The sequence below is a fragment of the Akebia trifoliata genome, chromosome 3, assembly GCF_017979445.1.
Source record: "Akebia trifoliata isolate Shusen 1 chromosome 3, ASM1797944v1, whole genome shotgun sequence".
Lineage (NCBI taxonomy): Eukaryota > Viridiplantae > Streptophyta > Magnoliopsida > Ranunculales > Lardizabalaceae > Akebia > Akebia trifoliata.
This window is the reverse complement of record NC_141377.1, coordinates 41,781,476-41,799,614: the sequence shown is the minus strand read 5'-3', so window position 1 is coordinate 41,799,614 and position 18,139 is coordinate 41,781,476. Positions and strand designations below refer to the sequence as shown.

General features: G+C 35.0%; 1 protein-coding gene across 1 annotated transcript; it reads right to left on the bottom strand.

The window, feature by feature from the left end:
• Positions 1 to 883: 883 nt before the first annotated feature.
• Positions 884 to 11,441, bottom strand: LOC147407046 (casein kinase II subunit alpha-2). The gene is made up of 10 exons (XM_086435436.1): positions 11,161 to 11,441; positions 10,181 to 10,310; positions 7,712 to 7,906; positions 5,976 to 6,133; positions 4,665 to 4,755; positions 4,481 to 4,546; positions 2,593 to 2,675; positions 1,822 to 1,885; positions 1,627 to 1,695; positions 884 to 1,151 (listed from the first exon to the last, which is right to left on the bottom strand). Exons 1-10 carry the CDS (start codon positions 11,244 to 11,246, stop codon positions 1,092 to 1,094), a joined length of 1,002 nt encoding a protein of 333 aa, XP_086291562.1. The 5' UTR covers positions 11,247 to 11,441; the 3' UTR covers positions 884 to 1,091.
• Positions 11,442 to 18,139: the final 6,698 nt, after the last annotated feature.

The following is an 18,139-nucleotide window of genomic DNA, read 5'->3' as shown; positions in this document are numbered from 1 at the left end:
TATATATTTGAAAAAAAAACTCTAGCTCAAATCTTTTCACTGACATCCTTAACTTAATAATTCTATTCAATTAAAATTTTGAAATTCCTTTAATTCAAAATTCTTAAAATTTCCTTTATTCAATTACAATTTTCCTGATGCCAAAGTGACCCCGTGACTGGATTTCCTATTAACATCACCACTGAGCATGCCAAATAGCAATCAGACAGAATCATCTGTGAATTAGTATAGTGTTTCGCGTATGATTCCATCATCTCTCCTGATAGAATATATATATATATATATATGACTACTATTGATTTTATTGTCAGAAAATAGTATGTTATGGATGTTACCTGTGTAATTCGTATTTGATGTCAAGATCACCAAAAATAATAAGTTGATGAAGAAGAAGAGAAAAACGATCTAATGTAGATTGGACCTCCCAGGCCAATTTGAGATAATCAATTTCGTAGTATTTTTCTAATTCTCATTCATATGAAAGTCGAATAAATGAGAAATTACCCGCAGCCCCAAACTTCCTAAGAGATGGACAATAATCCCCTCTTAACTACCTTAATTTTACCTGGTTAAGGAACTCACATTCTGGCTTTATTTATGAGAACTTCCCATGTAACTCATTCTCTTCTTCACGAGTTACGGTAAAAATGCACCTCAAGTCATGATCCCCTTGCACCCTACCCATTCTACCCCCATCCAAGGACTTGACCCAATGTGCCTCCTGCACCCTAAACTAAACTACTTCCTTCCCATGCACCGATGCACACATATCAAAGGGAAAGTTATGAACCTGTCTTGCAAGAAATAACCAAACACAAGCACTACGGGGAGATGCTAGAAAATGGTTCTTCATTATTAGCTTTACCTAAATATGGGGCACAAATGACAGGCAATACTAAAAATCATTAAACTTCAATGAAAACATCATGATCAAAAATGAAGTACACAATCTCTTTAACAAGATGGGCGTTGACGAACAACATAAATTAAATTTCATGTGGAAACAAGCTATATCCCAAACCAACAACACACCAATGAACCTCGACTTTTGTAGAAGAACAAGGACTCCATCAGCGTCTAGGAAGTCACCATTACTGGGTCCGCATCCTGCTATTCTCAGCGGCCTTCACTTGAGAGAAGTATGGATGGGCCTGCACATACACACACACACACACAAAAATTACGACAGCCAATATCATATTAGTGTGTACTCTCAGATACCCCAAGAGTCTACATGGTTCTCTGAAAAGTTTTCATATCATCAGATTGGGCAGCAACAAATCTGGTCTATATAAATGCATGGCATTGGAAGTCCAACAAGAAGTTTAACACGCAAGAAAGATATATATATATATAGGGAAGCATTCGGAGGCCCAAACATTTATCAAAATAGGGGTTGGAAGTTTCAGTATGCGCTGATTTTTTGTGTTTTGATGTCCACACAAAATCAGCGCATTCCAAAACTTCTAACCCCTATTTGGAAAAATGTTTGGCTCTCTTCAGAGCCTCTGAACACTTCCCATATATATATATAAAATCAGACCATTCCGAAACTTCTAACCCATACATTGAAAATAAAGTGTAGCAGAAAATACATAAAAAGGGAATGGATCAAATAAGGATTACCATCGCTTCTCTTGCTGTAAGTCTATCCTGGTGATCATAGCGAAGAAGTTTATCAAGAAAATCAATGGCCTGCACAACCCACAAATCAAGTAACTAAATAATTATGTTCCACATCTGAAGCGTAAGGTAAAAATGAAAAATAAAAAAGAATCATATCATTTAAATATTTCCTAGAAAACACGCAGGTAAAATGACCTCCGGACAAACTAGATGGTGATTATCGGCATTGATAAATTTGGACCACGGCTTCCTGCTGTGCCTGCACAAAAATTTAATGGAACATATCAATTAATAACGAGCAGATGAGTTTTACTTGCTCCTTGCCATCAACAGCATACGTGTTCCATTCAATCATCAACTTTAATGGAGCAATCATGATTTATAGATGAACTGAACACGATTGGGAATCAATTGTGATCCTGAATATTTTGTCAAAAGGCAATATATCCAAAACCTACGATGCACCAGACAAGTACATAGGAAATGGATTACACCTCCTTAGCCAAAACCTAGAACACAATTACAAAGATGGGCATCACATCAATGAATCTGATACCAACTTTTTATTATTTAATTTTTTGGTTTAAAATGATGAATTTAACGAAACTTCATCATCATCAAAGCCTTATCCCAAAAATGTAATAAACATCTAATATTGCAAAATCAATCTCAGTGCTACATGTTATATATACAACTTAACACATTTTTGTTCAACAAAAAAACAAGAACATTGCTAGGGGCTAAGAAGATTACAAATGGTACAGTAGGAAATATGACAATTGTGAAGAAAAAGTATTCATTTACCATCGGATATTGGTATTGGTATCATTATCAAGTTGTGCTGATATGTGTATGCTGGATAATATAGAAATATTCGTATACCATAGACTAAAGTGCAACTTTGGTTGATTGCTGGAGGAGTAGTCGCACAAAATAAGCCAAAATCATCATCCATATCAAACATACCTCCCAACAAGAGCATCAAGCTGTGGATCAAGCTCCAAGCGATATTTGTTTAAATATGCATTTAGTTCATCTGTTCCAAGTACCTGAAAAAAATATGGAAATAAATATACATATCTATACAAGATATCAAATTCAGGTTTACAAGTAACATGAACAGGGAAATGTCAATTGTTTTAATTTTCCTAATAAATCAAAATAATGGAGAACGTTTGATAAAAGAAACTCCACTTCATTCGATAACAAAGAGACCTCCCCAACACACACCAAATGGGCTGTGAACATTTATTCTTATTATTCTATGTTATTATATTCAGTTTAGTTTATTTTTCATGAATCAATGAACATTAATTGAATAGATGAAACCAACGACAGGAATTGCAACAAACAACAATATCATATTCTAGGCTTTCCCAGATATTGAGGTTGGTAATAAGAACACAATTTTTTCATTCAACTACATGTCCAGGCATGTCTTTGGTCAAGACATGTGTCTTTAGATATTTTCTTACTAACTGTATCCATGTCATTTTCGGCACTCATCTTGCCTTTTAAGAGCCTTTGAATTTCATCAAAGAGCAACTTTCCAACAGTGTCATCATTAGATTGATCTCCCTTTGTGTTCAAAGCATTTCAAATGAAACTTTATATTAACTTTTACTGAAACTATTCCTAAATTCCCCCAAACGTAGCCAACACATTCCAATTTCTCTCATGCACTTCCAAATATTTATTGGAAAACCATCTTAGGTTAAATCCTCCGTATCATCTTAGCCAAAGATTCTCTCACTTCTGTCACAAAAATAATAACAATACTAATGAGAATAAGAAGATAATGTGAACCTTCTCTCCATTTTCGATTAACACTCCTGTAAATAAGTTGAAGTTTATTCTAACAGGGTTGGCATTCATGACCTTACCCACACATTGATAGAACAGTCTTTGTACGGACAGGACTAGGTAGCTGGAGAAACAACATAGAATCTTGTGCATCATCTCCAGACAGACTTCGCAAGATACTTGCCTTTGAACTCCCAATTCTTGTGAAATGAATAACCCAGACAGGATATAAGCATCACTTTCTCAATTGGGTGGAGAAAGAAAAAGACAGGTGTGGTAGAGTTCATTTTCTTATAATATTTGGTCAACTTTCCTTGATCTTTTCCGGATTAATTGGGTCCTTCCTCGTAAGTTCTCCTCGTTGCTAGTAGAGTGGACCAGTAATACTTTTCATACCAGAAAACGGATCATTTGGATTATGCTTCCTTGGCTATTGCTTGGGGGGTCTGGAACGAGAGAAATAATAGTGTTCAATAACAAGTGCAGTAGCTCTCATGCAATTTTCTTGGAGATCTTGGGTTTTCTATATCTTTGGTCAAAACAAAGCATAGAGTTCTCGGGAACTACTTTTGAGGATTTTGTTTTTAGATGGCACAATTTATGTAACTGTTGACGTTGTAGTTTTTTATTTTTTTATTTTTCTTTGTTGTTCTTCGAGAGGCTTTCTCAGCCTCATTGTATTGTATTTTCCCTTTTTGATTAATACATTATACTTTTCTCAAAAAAAAAAGACAGGTGTGTGTATCGTATTTACTAATAACATGAATTCTTACAAACAAAATGGCTCTAAATGGAATTGGATAGCTAAGAACTAAACATATCGACACATCTATCAATATCTTACAAACATTCGAAAAAAAAAAAAAAAAACGTAACAAAAATACTAAGGATGACAAGCAAAAATGTGGTTCTTGAAATACATCCATTTCTAATACAAGAGAAAATGTAATATTCATCATCATTGTCAAGGCCTTGTACCAACTAAAACAAACGAATTATGTGATTAAATTACCTATAACCATAAGAAGCTATGAACTAGAATAGACATTACCTTGGCAATTTTGACAAGCTGATCATGGTTGTCATGACCATAAAAGAATGGCTCCTTGCGAAAAATCTGCAAAATGGTTATTAATTGTATATAGGCAAACCAAAACAATGTAAATGGCCTTTCACAAACTAAAACTCTCTAGAAGTAGACTATTATAGAATTTTCTGACAGAGGAATCTCTCACCATTCCTGCAAACATACAACCGAGGCTCCACATGTCCAAAGAATAGTCATAGTCTTGCAAATCAACAAGGAGTTCAGGCCCCTTAAAATATCTGGAAAATGATGCAATTTTTAACTTTCGGCAAACATGAATATATCTGATCCACGTGAATTAGTAGGCATTTTCATGAAGCTTCAATCAAGTTCAGAAATTTCATCACTTAGCCCGTAGAACATCATTAAAGCTACTCTCTGAACATGTAGAAACAAGTTACCATCTTAAAATGTGACGCATGAACTTGTATTAATGAAATCATTCTTTGCAGATTTTGTGTTCAATTTAATCTCTTGGTAAACATCAAAAGATGATTTGGTTCTCATTCCAAATAGACAGTTGAGCCAAACACTGAGAAGTTTAGAAGATTCTTTAGTTTGCACATTGTTTAAAACATATTCCTTAAAACACCATATAGTGTCCGAGTATACAATGAATGAAATCCAAATGTCATTTGATTATTGGATTCCCCTTTCAGAACCATCAATGCAATAGGTAATTTGCTCATGGAAACAATAACCAAATCATAGTCAGGATTTGACCATAAAAAAGGAAGTTTATGGATTAAAAGGAATACGACATGGGACGGGGAGCCTTTGTCCTAGAACTTTGGTTTAGGAGAAATCTGAATGACTGGGAGATATTTATCATTTGCTCCTACGGATTTAAAGCTCTCATATTCCCTTTGAATGAAGACGAGAATCATGGGTCTGGAATCAGAATGGTACTTTCTTGGTGAAATCCTTTTATCCTGCCCAAACAATTCTTCCCAAGCTCAGAACTTCTAATCTACCCTGCATGGGGTTCAAAGATTTTATGTTTTTTTTAAACCTCTTTATACATGGCTTAGGAGTCGGAATGAAATCTTAACAGCCTGATCACACTATCGATGCTTTATCCCAAAGATTTAGGGTCCATGAAATGAATCTTCCCTCCATTCAATTTTGTCTAGGACCACATCTTCAGTTATTGAAAGAGGATTCATCTCCACTTTCACTATCTCAATCCATGTTCTTTTGGGTTTTCCTCATGCTTTGTTAGCACATTCAACTTGCATAATAAAAATTAGCATGTATCTTGGGGAGCTCTTAGTAAAAGTTGGTGTGGCAATAGAAGCTCTCTTTAAAAATCATTACTGACATAATAAAAATCAATGATTGCAAACTAATATAATAAAAAGGTGTATCTAAAACAAGAGGTCATGTACGGTACGGCAACATGAAGGTAAACAACTGGACAAGTTAATGATTCATGGTATCTACAAAATACAATGACTACCTTGAAGCTACACGGACATTGTACTCCTTGTTAGGATGGTAGAATTCAGCAAGACCCCAGTCTATCAACCGAAGTTTACGCAGCTCGTGGTCTATCATAACATTGTGAGGCTTGACATCTCTATGCATAATTCCTTGTGAATGGCAGTAATCTAATGCCTACAATTATAATTATAAAATGAGTAAATTAGTTAAGCTTGCAGCACGGCATGCATTGCACCTTTCATACAGTGTTCTCTCTAGTGTAGAAACTGGCAGACCATCTCCAACTCAGGAAATAAAATAGAGATAAAGATAGGCTTTCCAATATACAGAAGGACAAATGCTGTTGTTAGTTATTAGCATCTTAAAAGATAAAGTAGTCATTAGATCATCACCTTTTACATCAATACAAACTATTCCTTCGAATGAGAACCAGATTAAATTATACTAGATGGTCAGTTCACTAAGATTTTTCTACAAGTGGCTGCAAACGCAAAAGAATTCCAAAGCATCCCAAGAGGTTTTTTCCTTTACGGAAGAACAAAGCAAATATCTATTAATCAATAATGGTGTAAAAACTTAATTTCCAACTCGTTTTGACGCAACTTCAAGACTATGAAAAGGTGACAACATGACCAAAAATAAGGTGGGGATTGATGCAGTAAGAAAAGATTTGAAATCACAATCTTTGACCAAAAATATGCCTCTAGATAGTGTTGAACAGTTGAAAATGATTCTTGTAGCTAACCCCAATATTGAGGAATCTCTACCAACTTACTGCAAGCTTCTTATTTCAAATAAACTATCCTCAAGTACAAAGTAACAATGAGTTTCATATTTTTCCAAGCAACAACAAAAAAAAAAAAGGGTAACAAACCAAATAAAGTAAACAACTGACTACCCTTAGGAAATAAAACAGCTAAAAGTGAGCAACTAATTAAATACCCTTATGAATGGCTAGCCACGATTTCTCATCCACAATCATGAATCATACATCTCTCATACGTATTAAAAGTGTGAATAGCACAACACTAATGGAGGACTCATTAGAAAAAAGTGATGTAAACTGAACCTCTTGTTCACAAGGAACTCTATTCCACAAATTTGTATATTTTCGTCTTTGTAATGCATGACATGCTTGTTACTTATCAAGAAAAAGGGGTGGGATGAGTCATGTGTGGGGGTGTATGAAGCAAAACTTGGAAGTCTTAAAGTCCCCCCCTCATGCACCACAAATGTCCCAGCAGAAAATGTTTAGACCTAACTACAACAATAAGAAGAATATCTCTTCTATTCCACTTTGTTACAGTTTCACAAATCTTTCATATCCCCCCGTTTCAAATATTCTAGCATATAATGGGAAATTTTAGACCTAACTTCTTCAAGAAGAAATTTACTTCCCCTATTTCACTCGCTCACGCATGACGCGCGCACGCATCCCCCCACCACACACACACGTATATGTATGGGCAAGAGGAAATATAGTAAAGTTAGAAGGGTATTATTGAAGGGGGGGGGGGGGGGGGGGGAGGAAAAGCAATAGAGTGGGGTTGTGTGGACCCCAGTCCTTTGTCTCAATGTTTATGTCCCACAAACTATAGTTGAGTGGATGTTCATACCCCACAAAACTTTTACTGAGTGGGGTGGGATGAACATAATTCTACAAATGAAAAGAGAGGGAGAGAGAGAGAGAGAGAGAGAAGAAGAAGAAGAAGAAGAAGCACCATGAATAAATAAAGTGGATCAAGAGAAAACCTTGAGAAGCTCATAAATGTAGTATCGGATGTCATAATCTGTCAGCGTGGGATATAAGATTTTAAAATCTGTGCTGTTCACATATTCAAAAATCAGACTAGGAGTTTTTGAGTGCTGATCTCTGACAATATCAAGCAGCTTCACAACATTAGGACCTCCGCAGAGGTTCTGCAGTATTTTTATCTCCCTCTTTATCTGCAAAAAAAACCAATGCAGATATTACATTTCCAAGTGATGAGCTGTTCTCATAAATGGAATGATAATATGATTTTGAATAGAAGATACTGAAGATTTAAAGCACAAGAAAACATTTCAAGCTTGCATGAGCGAAAAGGGAAATATTTTAATGACATCATAAACAGCAAAAGAATCACATCCCCAAAAAATGATTTTTAGAATAACTCATCTCTTCTTATTCAGGCAAATTTTGGTGTTCTCATTGATCAATGTCTAGAAGCTAGAGCAATCACAAATCTGCTTCACATCAAGGTTTATGTCAAGGACACAACAATTATCGATGAACTACCATTATTAGAGCTATAGATTTAGATTTGGAGAAATAGAAAGCCCCTGTAGAGGTATCATTATAAGTTAGTGTCTTAAATGATGGACAAAGGCAGAGAGAGAGAATTTCCACTCATCATATCATTAAACAAATTTAAGCTTGAACAATTAAATATACTTTAACTTGAAGTCACAATATGTGCATTAAATTATGGCTACGTTTAACAACAAAAGAAGTGCAAATAAGAATCACTTCGAAAACATTGAAACCATTAAATATATTGGGGTGTGGCATCGGTTCCCTTCGTATGTCTTCCCTCAATCTTCTTCCAAGAGTGAGTTATCGGTCAATGCTTTTGTGGGATCTAATAATCAAGAGGTTTGGCATGAGATTGGTGGTGTTGATCAAAAAACACCCTCTCCAATCTCTTTGTGAAATAAATGTCTTTATTTCCATGCCAAAGAGCATTGCCAAGAGATTGAAGAAATTGATGAAAGATTTTGCGTGGAATGCCAAAGATAGATTATTCAAATATCACTTGGCCAACTAGAACACAATTTGCTTTACTAAGAGAGGGTAGACTGAGGATAAAAAGGCTTGAGAATATGAATATGGGTACTTCTTGAGAAATGGCTTTGGAGATTTGGCACTAAACCAAATACTCTTTAGAGGGTTCTTTTTTTTTTTTCCAAATATGGATGCACCTAGGTTGGGAAAGTGGGGTTACTCCGTATGCTACACTTGGATTGTTTGTTTTTATTAGATAAATATTGACTTGGATTTTGAGAAAGACCTTAGGTTCAAGTGGGTAAAAAGGACGGGTTTAGATTTTGGGAGAACATTCTTTTTTTTTATGCGGCTAGGTTGGGAAAGTGGGATTACTCAATTTCTGTATGCAACACTTGGATTTTTTGTTTTTATTAGAGAAATATTCACTTGGATTTTGAGAAAGACCTTAGGTTTAAGGTGGGTAAAAAGGATGGGTTTAGGTTTTGGGAGAACATTTTGTGTGGTAAGCCAACAAATAGGGCCCTTTGTCCCTCCCTCCCGAGAGCATGACCCATCACGAGACAATCATCAGCTTTCTCGGTCAATTGTCTTTTGGTGCAAGCAATCTGAGGATATCAAGGTTGTATATATAGAGAACTGTATTTCACTAGTCAATTATTGTGCAATAAGAAAGCAATGCAAGGCCCGGTTGTTGGGAGTTTTTTTTTGGCTAGGTAAACAACAAAATTTTATTAATAAAGAAGCAAAAGGCGGTCGAGATGACCAACCGAGGATATAACAAAAACAACAAACAAAAAAGAACTCAAATAGAACATAGAGTATCCCATCTAAACACAATATCCTCAAAGAACACCCCTTTAAAATCTACGCCCCCTTTACACCAATAAAGGAGAGGGGGAAACCCCAGCCTCCACCTCTTTTGATCAATATATGCCAAAATGGAGCTTATTGCATATTTCTCAAATTGGATGCTAAAGATCATACATCTACGAGCAATGCAATGACAAAATAGTATGAATAAAAAAAAGAGAGTATAATTATGAACCATCAACATTGTCATCATCAAAGCCTTATCCAAAAATATATGGGGTCAGCTGAACAGTATAATTTACTAATCAAGTATTGAAAATAATATATCAAGGGCAATGGAGATTAGACTAAAGTATGTGTTTTGATCCTTGTCTTTGTATCCAAAGGTTCTAAGAAGAATGCCACCCTATGTTGAAAAGAGAGTACCAAAAGATAACTTGAAGGAGGCTATGGCTTACTTTACCCAATGAACACCTTATTTATTTTGAAATAATACAAAGAAAAGTCTTTCATATGATTCCACAACTATAGCAAATCAGAACAGTATCAAAATATTGAGAACAGAAAAGAACATTAAAGTTCCAAGAAAGACGGACATAAGGTGAAAGGCATTAAGATCATATATTAATATCAATGAATATCACCTTCTTCTTCTTAACAGGCTTGAGGATCTTGATGATGCACCGCTCATTGTTGGTGATGTTTATTCCTTCAAAGACCTCACTGTATTTTCCCCTTCCAACTTTCCGAACAATCTCATAGTCTTCCTGATCACTATCACAATAGAAGAGAAAGAGTTAAAAATATGTCACACAAAATATTATTCCTAGGGGGGGGAATTAATTTGTTTGCAATCCTTTATCAAAAAGCATTTGTTACTCAATAAAGATTTGATTAGTCTACAATATGCCCAAAGGTGTTGGTTCATTTCCTATTAAACTATAAATTCGCCAGTAGCAAGCCATAGACCATAAGATCTAATGGGGTTATACTTGGCCTGACATCCAACTCCTAGCCAGATGTATTTTGATTGGATATGTGTCTACCTGACAATCTTCAAAAATCCAACGAAGCGCTTTAGGGAAGGAGAATTGAGTGATATATGGTAAGGGTTTTCTATTAATCAAGCTGTCTGGGTGCAAAACATTAACACATTTAAAAATGTCCGATTACGATCTAATTGAATCATTTATTAGGCAATAACAGTAGGCCAAATTCAATAAAAATAATAAACAATTCTTTCATAATTTCTCTTTTATCAAAATTTGTTGGGTCAATTCAGATCAGGAACACATCATATGATAATACACCAATTACTGTATGAGGACATTCTGTCCACAGTGGGATGAGCAAAATCTTTTCTTTTCAAAGAAATTTAAGGGGTCTTATTTGAGAATTTCTCTTCTATAATTAGGATAAATTTATAAATACATCAACCAGATTCTTACCAAGAGAACTTGTTAACTGAAATTACATGATTCAATCAGACTTAATTCTAGGTATTGATCTACAAAAAAGGTTTTCGTGATTTGAATCCAATATGAAAATAACTAATCAAAAATAGGAAAAATAAATAAATAAATAAATAAATAAAATAAAAGAGAGGTTAGGGATTTATAGATACCCCCATTGAACAGTGAGAGATTCGTAATCCCAATAGTCTTTAGGTCGAAGAACATTAACATCTGCGTAGACTCGAGCTTTGGACATGGCGACAACAACTTTGCGCTACCACACAACACCGTCCCCTACCAAGAAACGAAGTTTAATAAAGAGTTGAGCAAATCTTTGGTGCAACACCGCCACGCACCATCATACCCCTGAACTAGCACCCCCTGATGCCTCTGCCTCTCTCTCTCTCTCTCTCGCTCTCTTTGATCTCTCCAATTTCCAATGGATCTGATTGGCGGGGAGAGGAGGGTTATATTGCCTCCAACGTAGACTGCACGTGCGATGCGCGTGTTAGATTCTATTTATACGGGGTTTGTTAATTCTTGTTGGATTAGATTATGGGTTAAAATTACGCTTCTACCCTCACACGTGTTAGATTCTATTTATACGGGGTTTGTTAATTCTTGTTGGATTAGATTATGGGTTATTATGGGTTAAAATTAAGCTTCTACCCTCGCACGTGTTAGATTCTATTTATACGGGGTTTGTTAATTCTTGTTGGATTAGATTATGGGTTAAAATTACGCTTCTACCCACTTTGATGTAGCATAATTCTATGTCAAGCTCGTGACATTTTTTTTATTTAACAATTGCACTTGAGCGGGCTAACTTGGACCCTTGTAGATAAATATTAGGGCTGTCAATGGATCGGGTTGGGATCAAATAAGGGTAATCTGATAAGTAGCGGATCGAATCTGGAACTGATCAGATACATATCGGATTGAGCTTCAATATATTAATTTTTATTGGATCTCAATATTTAAGATCTAAACTCGATTCAATAACAACTCCAAAGCAACTTTAACGTCATGGGTTCAAGTCCACCCTAGCTTACCCCATAAGAACAAAAAAAAAACAATTGGATAGGGTCAAATCAGGCTTAGCCTGATTTTGCAAACAAAATATAAATAAACTTCATTTATTTAAACAATAATTTATAGCATCTTATTGGAATTTAAATCATCTATCCAGCCCCGAAGTTATCGGATCAGATTTCGAGTCTGATCTAATAGATATCATTATTTTTGGTAAATAAACTATTGTACTACTTGCGGCAATTTTGATGAATAATACGAAAGAGAAAAACGGAAAAGAAATAAAAATAAACATACAAATTTAACGTGGTTCGATGATGTGCCTATATCCACATAAACAAGAAACTGAATTTTCATTATATGTCAAATTAGAGTTACATCATTAGAATTTATAATAAACCCTAGTCATACAATAGGTATTAGAAAATTCTAATAATACTCCTATACTATATCGCGGGGGAGTTGCCCCCGCACCCGCAACCTATAAAATTCGTTATTATTAAACATATGTTTTTAACAGATGCCATCGTTCGATACATTATGCATTCCGAGCAGAACAAGGAATGCAAAACTCTCCACTCTGACATTTGCCTATATTCTTTATATACGTATTCCACTCAATATAAACCACATACATCAACATTAGTTAAAATTTAATTTACTTTACAATTAAAAAATAGAAAATAAAAAGGCAAAATAAGATCTATTATTAACGTGGTATTTTGCTAGAGAGGTGAGTACAATTATCAAATATATTAGGGGATCGATATTGAATTACACCAAATCAAAGGGATATTGCACTATCCCACATTATGTAATGGTGCCCACATAAAAATCTTTACTTTTATAATGAAAAGAGGAGGAACAGAAATGATTCAACACCAAAATTTTGGAAGATCTAAAATGCATCACTTTTTTCTTTTAAGCTATTTTGTTCAAGGTCATCTTCTTCAAAACAATAAAATTATAATCTTTTATCACACTATCTTTCAACAAAATCTTTTTAATTAATATCCTAAATTACAAGAAGGCTATTATAATACACTAGGAGATGGTATGCGCAAACGTACGTGTATCAAGAGGGTTTATATGTAGTTAAGCCATTGATTAAGGAGTTTATGAATATTATACAACAAAAAAGATTTTTTGTAATTTTGTAAACTGACGTGATTCTCTAGGATCATACACTACAATTTTCTTGGTTTTTGATCAAAATGACTTGGATTATATTAAATTTAAATGTAAATGTAGGTGCCTTTGTGGGATCCAAAATTTGGTGTCAAAGCACTTCTACTCCGCCTTCTCTCATTATAATAGTGAAAATGTGAATTTGCAAATGTCACTTACTAAGATTATTTAATGATTAAAGAAAGTGTTTTCAAATAACATTACAAACATTTATGACACTTAGATGTTGTAACCGGTTGGCTTTTCTTTTCTCAACTTTTTATTGGTTTTTCGATCAAGAGCTAAAAATGTAGAATCTGAATTTTTCTTGTAAAATGGACAATTTTTGTTAAATAAGAAAACTTATGAAGATGGTATGTTGAAGTTGTAGATAATGTAAGGTTCATGGTCTAAACCTGACTAATACATGGGTTTGAGGGTCGTCACCATTCAAAGAGTTTAAGATGTGAGTGGACATCATAAAAACAAATTTGAAAATCATTTTTTGAAGGAGTTAGTGACTCACGGTTGCAAGATGAGAAAGGTATTAGGCACCCCATCATACTCACAAAGTTGGTGGTTACCATAGTGTTGGCCAGAAGTGAGCTGAGATTGTTTTTTGAAAAAAAATGGGTTAGAAAGATGAAAATGATTGTATGGATGCATGAATCTATATGCACGTAGAGATGAGTGCTAGTGTGTGTAGGTGTTATGAAATGTACCCACTAATAGGGCTGTTTTTGTCTACGTTGAGTTAGGAGTGCTTATCCACATGGATAACACTCTTTTGACTCTCACATTTTTGAATTAAAATGACACTAAAGGGAATGTGCTCAAAGTGAGCTTGTTTTTTTGTTAGTGAGGTTCTAAGAGGTTTTCCATTAATTGAAGAGTATCTTTGAAACTTTCACCTGATATGAATGCATGAGTGAGTTTGTGCAAAGGTGAATGCATGCAAATGTTCTCTAAGGAACTTATGGTCTTAAAAAGGGGAGATCACCTCAAATGGAGGAATTACTCTCTAACCACCCTTGCCATTCAAGAATGCTTATACTACATGATGCATGCAAAACTTGAAAGTAACTTAAATGGTGAGGATCCTCTCACAAATGGATTAACTCTCAACCCAAACACTTGCCAAGTGAAAGATAAAAATTACACTACATGATACAAGATGATGAGTATGTAAAATATTACAAAAATCTAACTATGGACTTATAGATGGTAATGATCCTCCTACAAAAGGGATTAACTCTCACTTGCCATTGGAAAGTAAAGATTACACAACATGATTGCAATGAAGAAAAACTTAAAAATTAGAGTGAGGGGGTAGAAGACTAATCGGGGGTACGCAAGTAAAAATAAATAAATAAAAGTGCAATCCCACCTTAGTCTTCTTCCATTTTTTCTTCTTCTTCTAAGACTTCAAAGCACTTGAGAGGGTATTTGGACATAATTTTGGGGCTTTAGAAGGTCTCAAGAAGAGATTTTGACATAATTTTGGGAAGTTAGATATTCTCCTCCTTTTTTTTTTTTTTTTTTTGCCTTGGAAGGGTCATTAATTTATAGGATTTTTTGAGACTCTTAGGGATATAAAGATCCAAACTCCACAAATACAATTTAATTGCATTAAAACCACAAAGAATGATCTTGTTTACTTTTAATCAAAGAGTTCATGATAATCATTTTCACCCTTTGAGTCTTGCCAATCATAATGATTAAAGAATATGAGGGTAAATATTCATAAGGTTCTAGAGAATTTTTTTGGAAGGGCAAGGGTGTCCATATCCTTTGAAAATGGTCAAACTCTAATGAAAACAACATCAATGTTTGCAATTTGTCTAAGGATGTAGGGTTTTAAGAGTCAATTGCTCTGGATATAATCTAAACAAACTTGAGGGTAGGAAGATAAATGCTCTTAGGTTCTAGAGAGTTCTCTTTAAAGGGAAAAAAGGTTTTGGTCCTTTGAACTTAGTCAATTCGTAAAGAATTCTTGAAGGATCACCTTGAGTTATACACAAGAGGGTGGCCTTAATAGTCAATTACCTTAAATTGGGTCTCGACAAACTAAGTATAGGAAGGTAATTGTCATTTGGTAGGGCCAAGGGTCAAAGATAGAGGAATTGCACAATTACATGAAAATCAATTTTAAAAGGTTAATGCATGCTTAATATAAGGGTAGAAAGAGAAAAAAAAAACTTTGCGCTTTATTAAAAAATGAGAGATTAGGTGAGGTTTAGATGTAAATTTCCCTTAAGCAAATCTGGAGCACTCAAGTGCATAAATTTCAATCATAACAACCTAATTGTCTGGTCCTAAAAACATAAGTGTCATTCAGTTACCCAAGGTTCAAGCAAAATTTGCTTAGGCCATGAGTAACCCATAGCCTAGAGGAGAAATAACCTATCTTAGTTTTGGTCTGAAAACATAGGCATGAAGATTTGGGCCCCACTTGGTCACATTGCAGGTTTCTTGAGTTAGGTCTCACTCTACTAGATTTTTGAGAGCTCTCAGACTCTATCCTGGCAAATCTGGGTGTCTACAGTTCAACAGGATTTTCCTTGAAGAGATACCAAACGATGCAACGATTCATGCCATAAGACACTCCTTCCCATTGCACAAAGTAACACTCAATTGTTCCTATATCCCCCCCCCCCCTCCCCTTTTTTCCTTTTCCTTTTCCCCCGTCCCTAATCTTCTTTTGTGGGAAAAAATGATGTAACAAAAAGAACAAATAATCGCACATGAAACACAAGGATTTATGTGGTTCAGTAGTGTACCTATATTCACGGATCATTCACGGATCAGATCAAGAATCCAATCACTATCTTCTCTAGAGTTTTATAGCCCTAAAGATCGATGGTAAAAACAAGAGTAGAGAAAATGAGTCCATCTCCCTCCAAAAAGAAAATCCTTAAGAAAATATAACATAATTGCCTTTTCCAAAACTATAAAAAAAATTTGGTGAGGGACCCTGCCCCCTGTACCTCTGCAGCTCAGTGTACCCTCAACGGAATACAAGACATTTACACAGCACTTAGAGCCTTCAACCTCCACCAAATCACTTCTTCTACTAATACCAATAAACAGTAAATAATCTTCGTTGCACGAGACCAAACCATCTCAGTCAGCTCCGCTTTATTTTATCACTTCTTGGGCAGCCCCTAAGTTTCCCCTCAGGTTTTTATTTTTTCCTTCTCAAGTCTTTCCCATCAACTATTTAATCATCTTTGTCTCCACAGTACTTGTCCTATGTTCATGTTCTTCCTCAATTGGCCCAACATCTAGTTCTATAAAGCATAGCCATTATTTTTGCCATCTTTCAAAATTTCTTGTTCTGGTTTGATTAGTACTCATCGGTCACATAATACAGCATAAGCAAATCTTCACCTCAACCACCCAATTCTATGATAAATGCATGCTTCCATAATCTTTTAGATAATAGTTATTATTATCAAACATCTTAGTTTCTACTAGAAATGAAAGAAGAGGTTAAATTTATATAATTGATTAAGTATAAATACAAAATTCAATATAATGTAGTATAGATGCTCCCTATCTTATCTGACTACAAGGAAACTAGATCCTTTTCTTACAACAGCTTCCTTGGATATCCTACTTTGATCAGCATGGATAGGAAGAAAGTTTGCAGCTTGATGGACTGCCATAAGTTATCGAGGGAACTATCAGAAGACACTCCACCATTTACCAATAAGCCCACATTGTCTCGGAAGTCATTTATCAACTCTTGAGTCAAAAAAATGTACAACTCTATCTCTTTGTGCGTGTTGATGCCAAAGGTCGTATGGAGCCCCACAAAGATCAATGGCATTCTATTTCCCGAGTTATCAACCTATCTATGTTCACTATATATATTTTTTCATTAGGTGTATGTTGTATCTGTTGCTATGCTTAAGGCTTGAGAAGAGTACCAGTAGCCATTTGGAGGAAAAGAATTCATTCTGCCAAGCCCCCTAATGTTTGTGATAAGGCTTCCATGATGATGATGAATCCCTATGGGCCTGAAGAACCCATGATGGAATGCTGCCTGAGGAGGTATTCATGGGCAGCGATATCGAATCACATAAAAGGTGTATCTTCGTGTTATGAAAAACACACAATGTCCTTTTACGGGTGAAATTTTGCCTCGGGTTTTTCCCGTCATTTTGGGACTTAAAGTAAGCCATCTTTTTGGGCTGATTTTGTATCATAGTTTTTCAGTTCTTATGTGGCAGAAGGTCTCTATCATCATCACTCATGGACTCACCCTAGAAGCAAACAGTAAATTAATTTTGTACCATGTGATGTAAGTATTTGAGATTTTTCAATGTGATCAGTGTAACCAATACACGTCCAAATAGATCAATCTATAAAACAGTTTGAAATTAAGGAAATATGCTGTCCTAATCAAATGACTTGCCTTGAAGGTTTATCAATACTGATTGATTAACACTATTAGTTTCTTTCCTACTCACCTCATATATCACAACTCATCAGAGTCTGAATTTGCAAAAAGTAGACGCTGCTTCCATGTATTGGAAATTTCTTCCCTCATAAAAGGTACTTGATCTATTTCGAAGTCTCGTGTTTTACTGCCACATTTAACTTTAAATAACTAAACCTTTTTTCAAGTCTAGATATATGGGAAGCCTTGATTCTTTGGGAGGAGAAACTGGTGTACAATATTGTACCTGACACAGTGAGACTAGGTTTTTGGGGTGGGTGGAAATTCAAGAATTCCAAGTAGAGTAGGGATCGCTGAGACATGGATTATATTGTCATTAAAGCAGTTAAGCAACTGCACTGAGAACATATTCGGACTCAATGGATGGCTTTTGAAATATATTATTTCGAGAAAAAGTAGTAAAACTCTTAGTCAGTTAAGCATTCATGGTAATGATGTACACTGAGTTTCAAATTTCACAATTTCGAATTTTTGTGAAATTAATC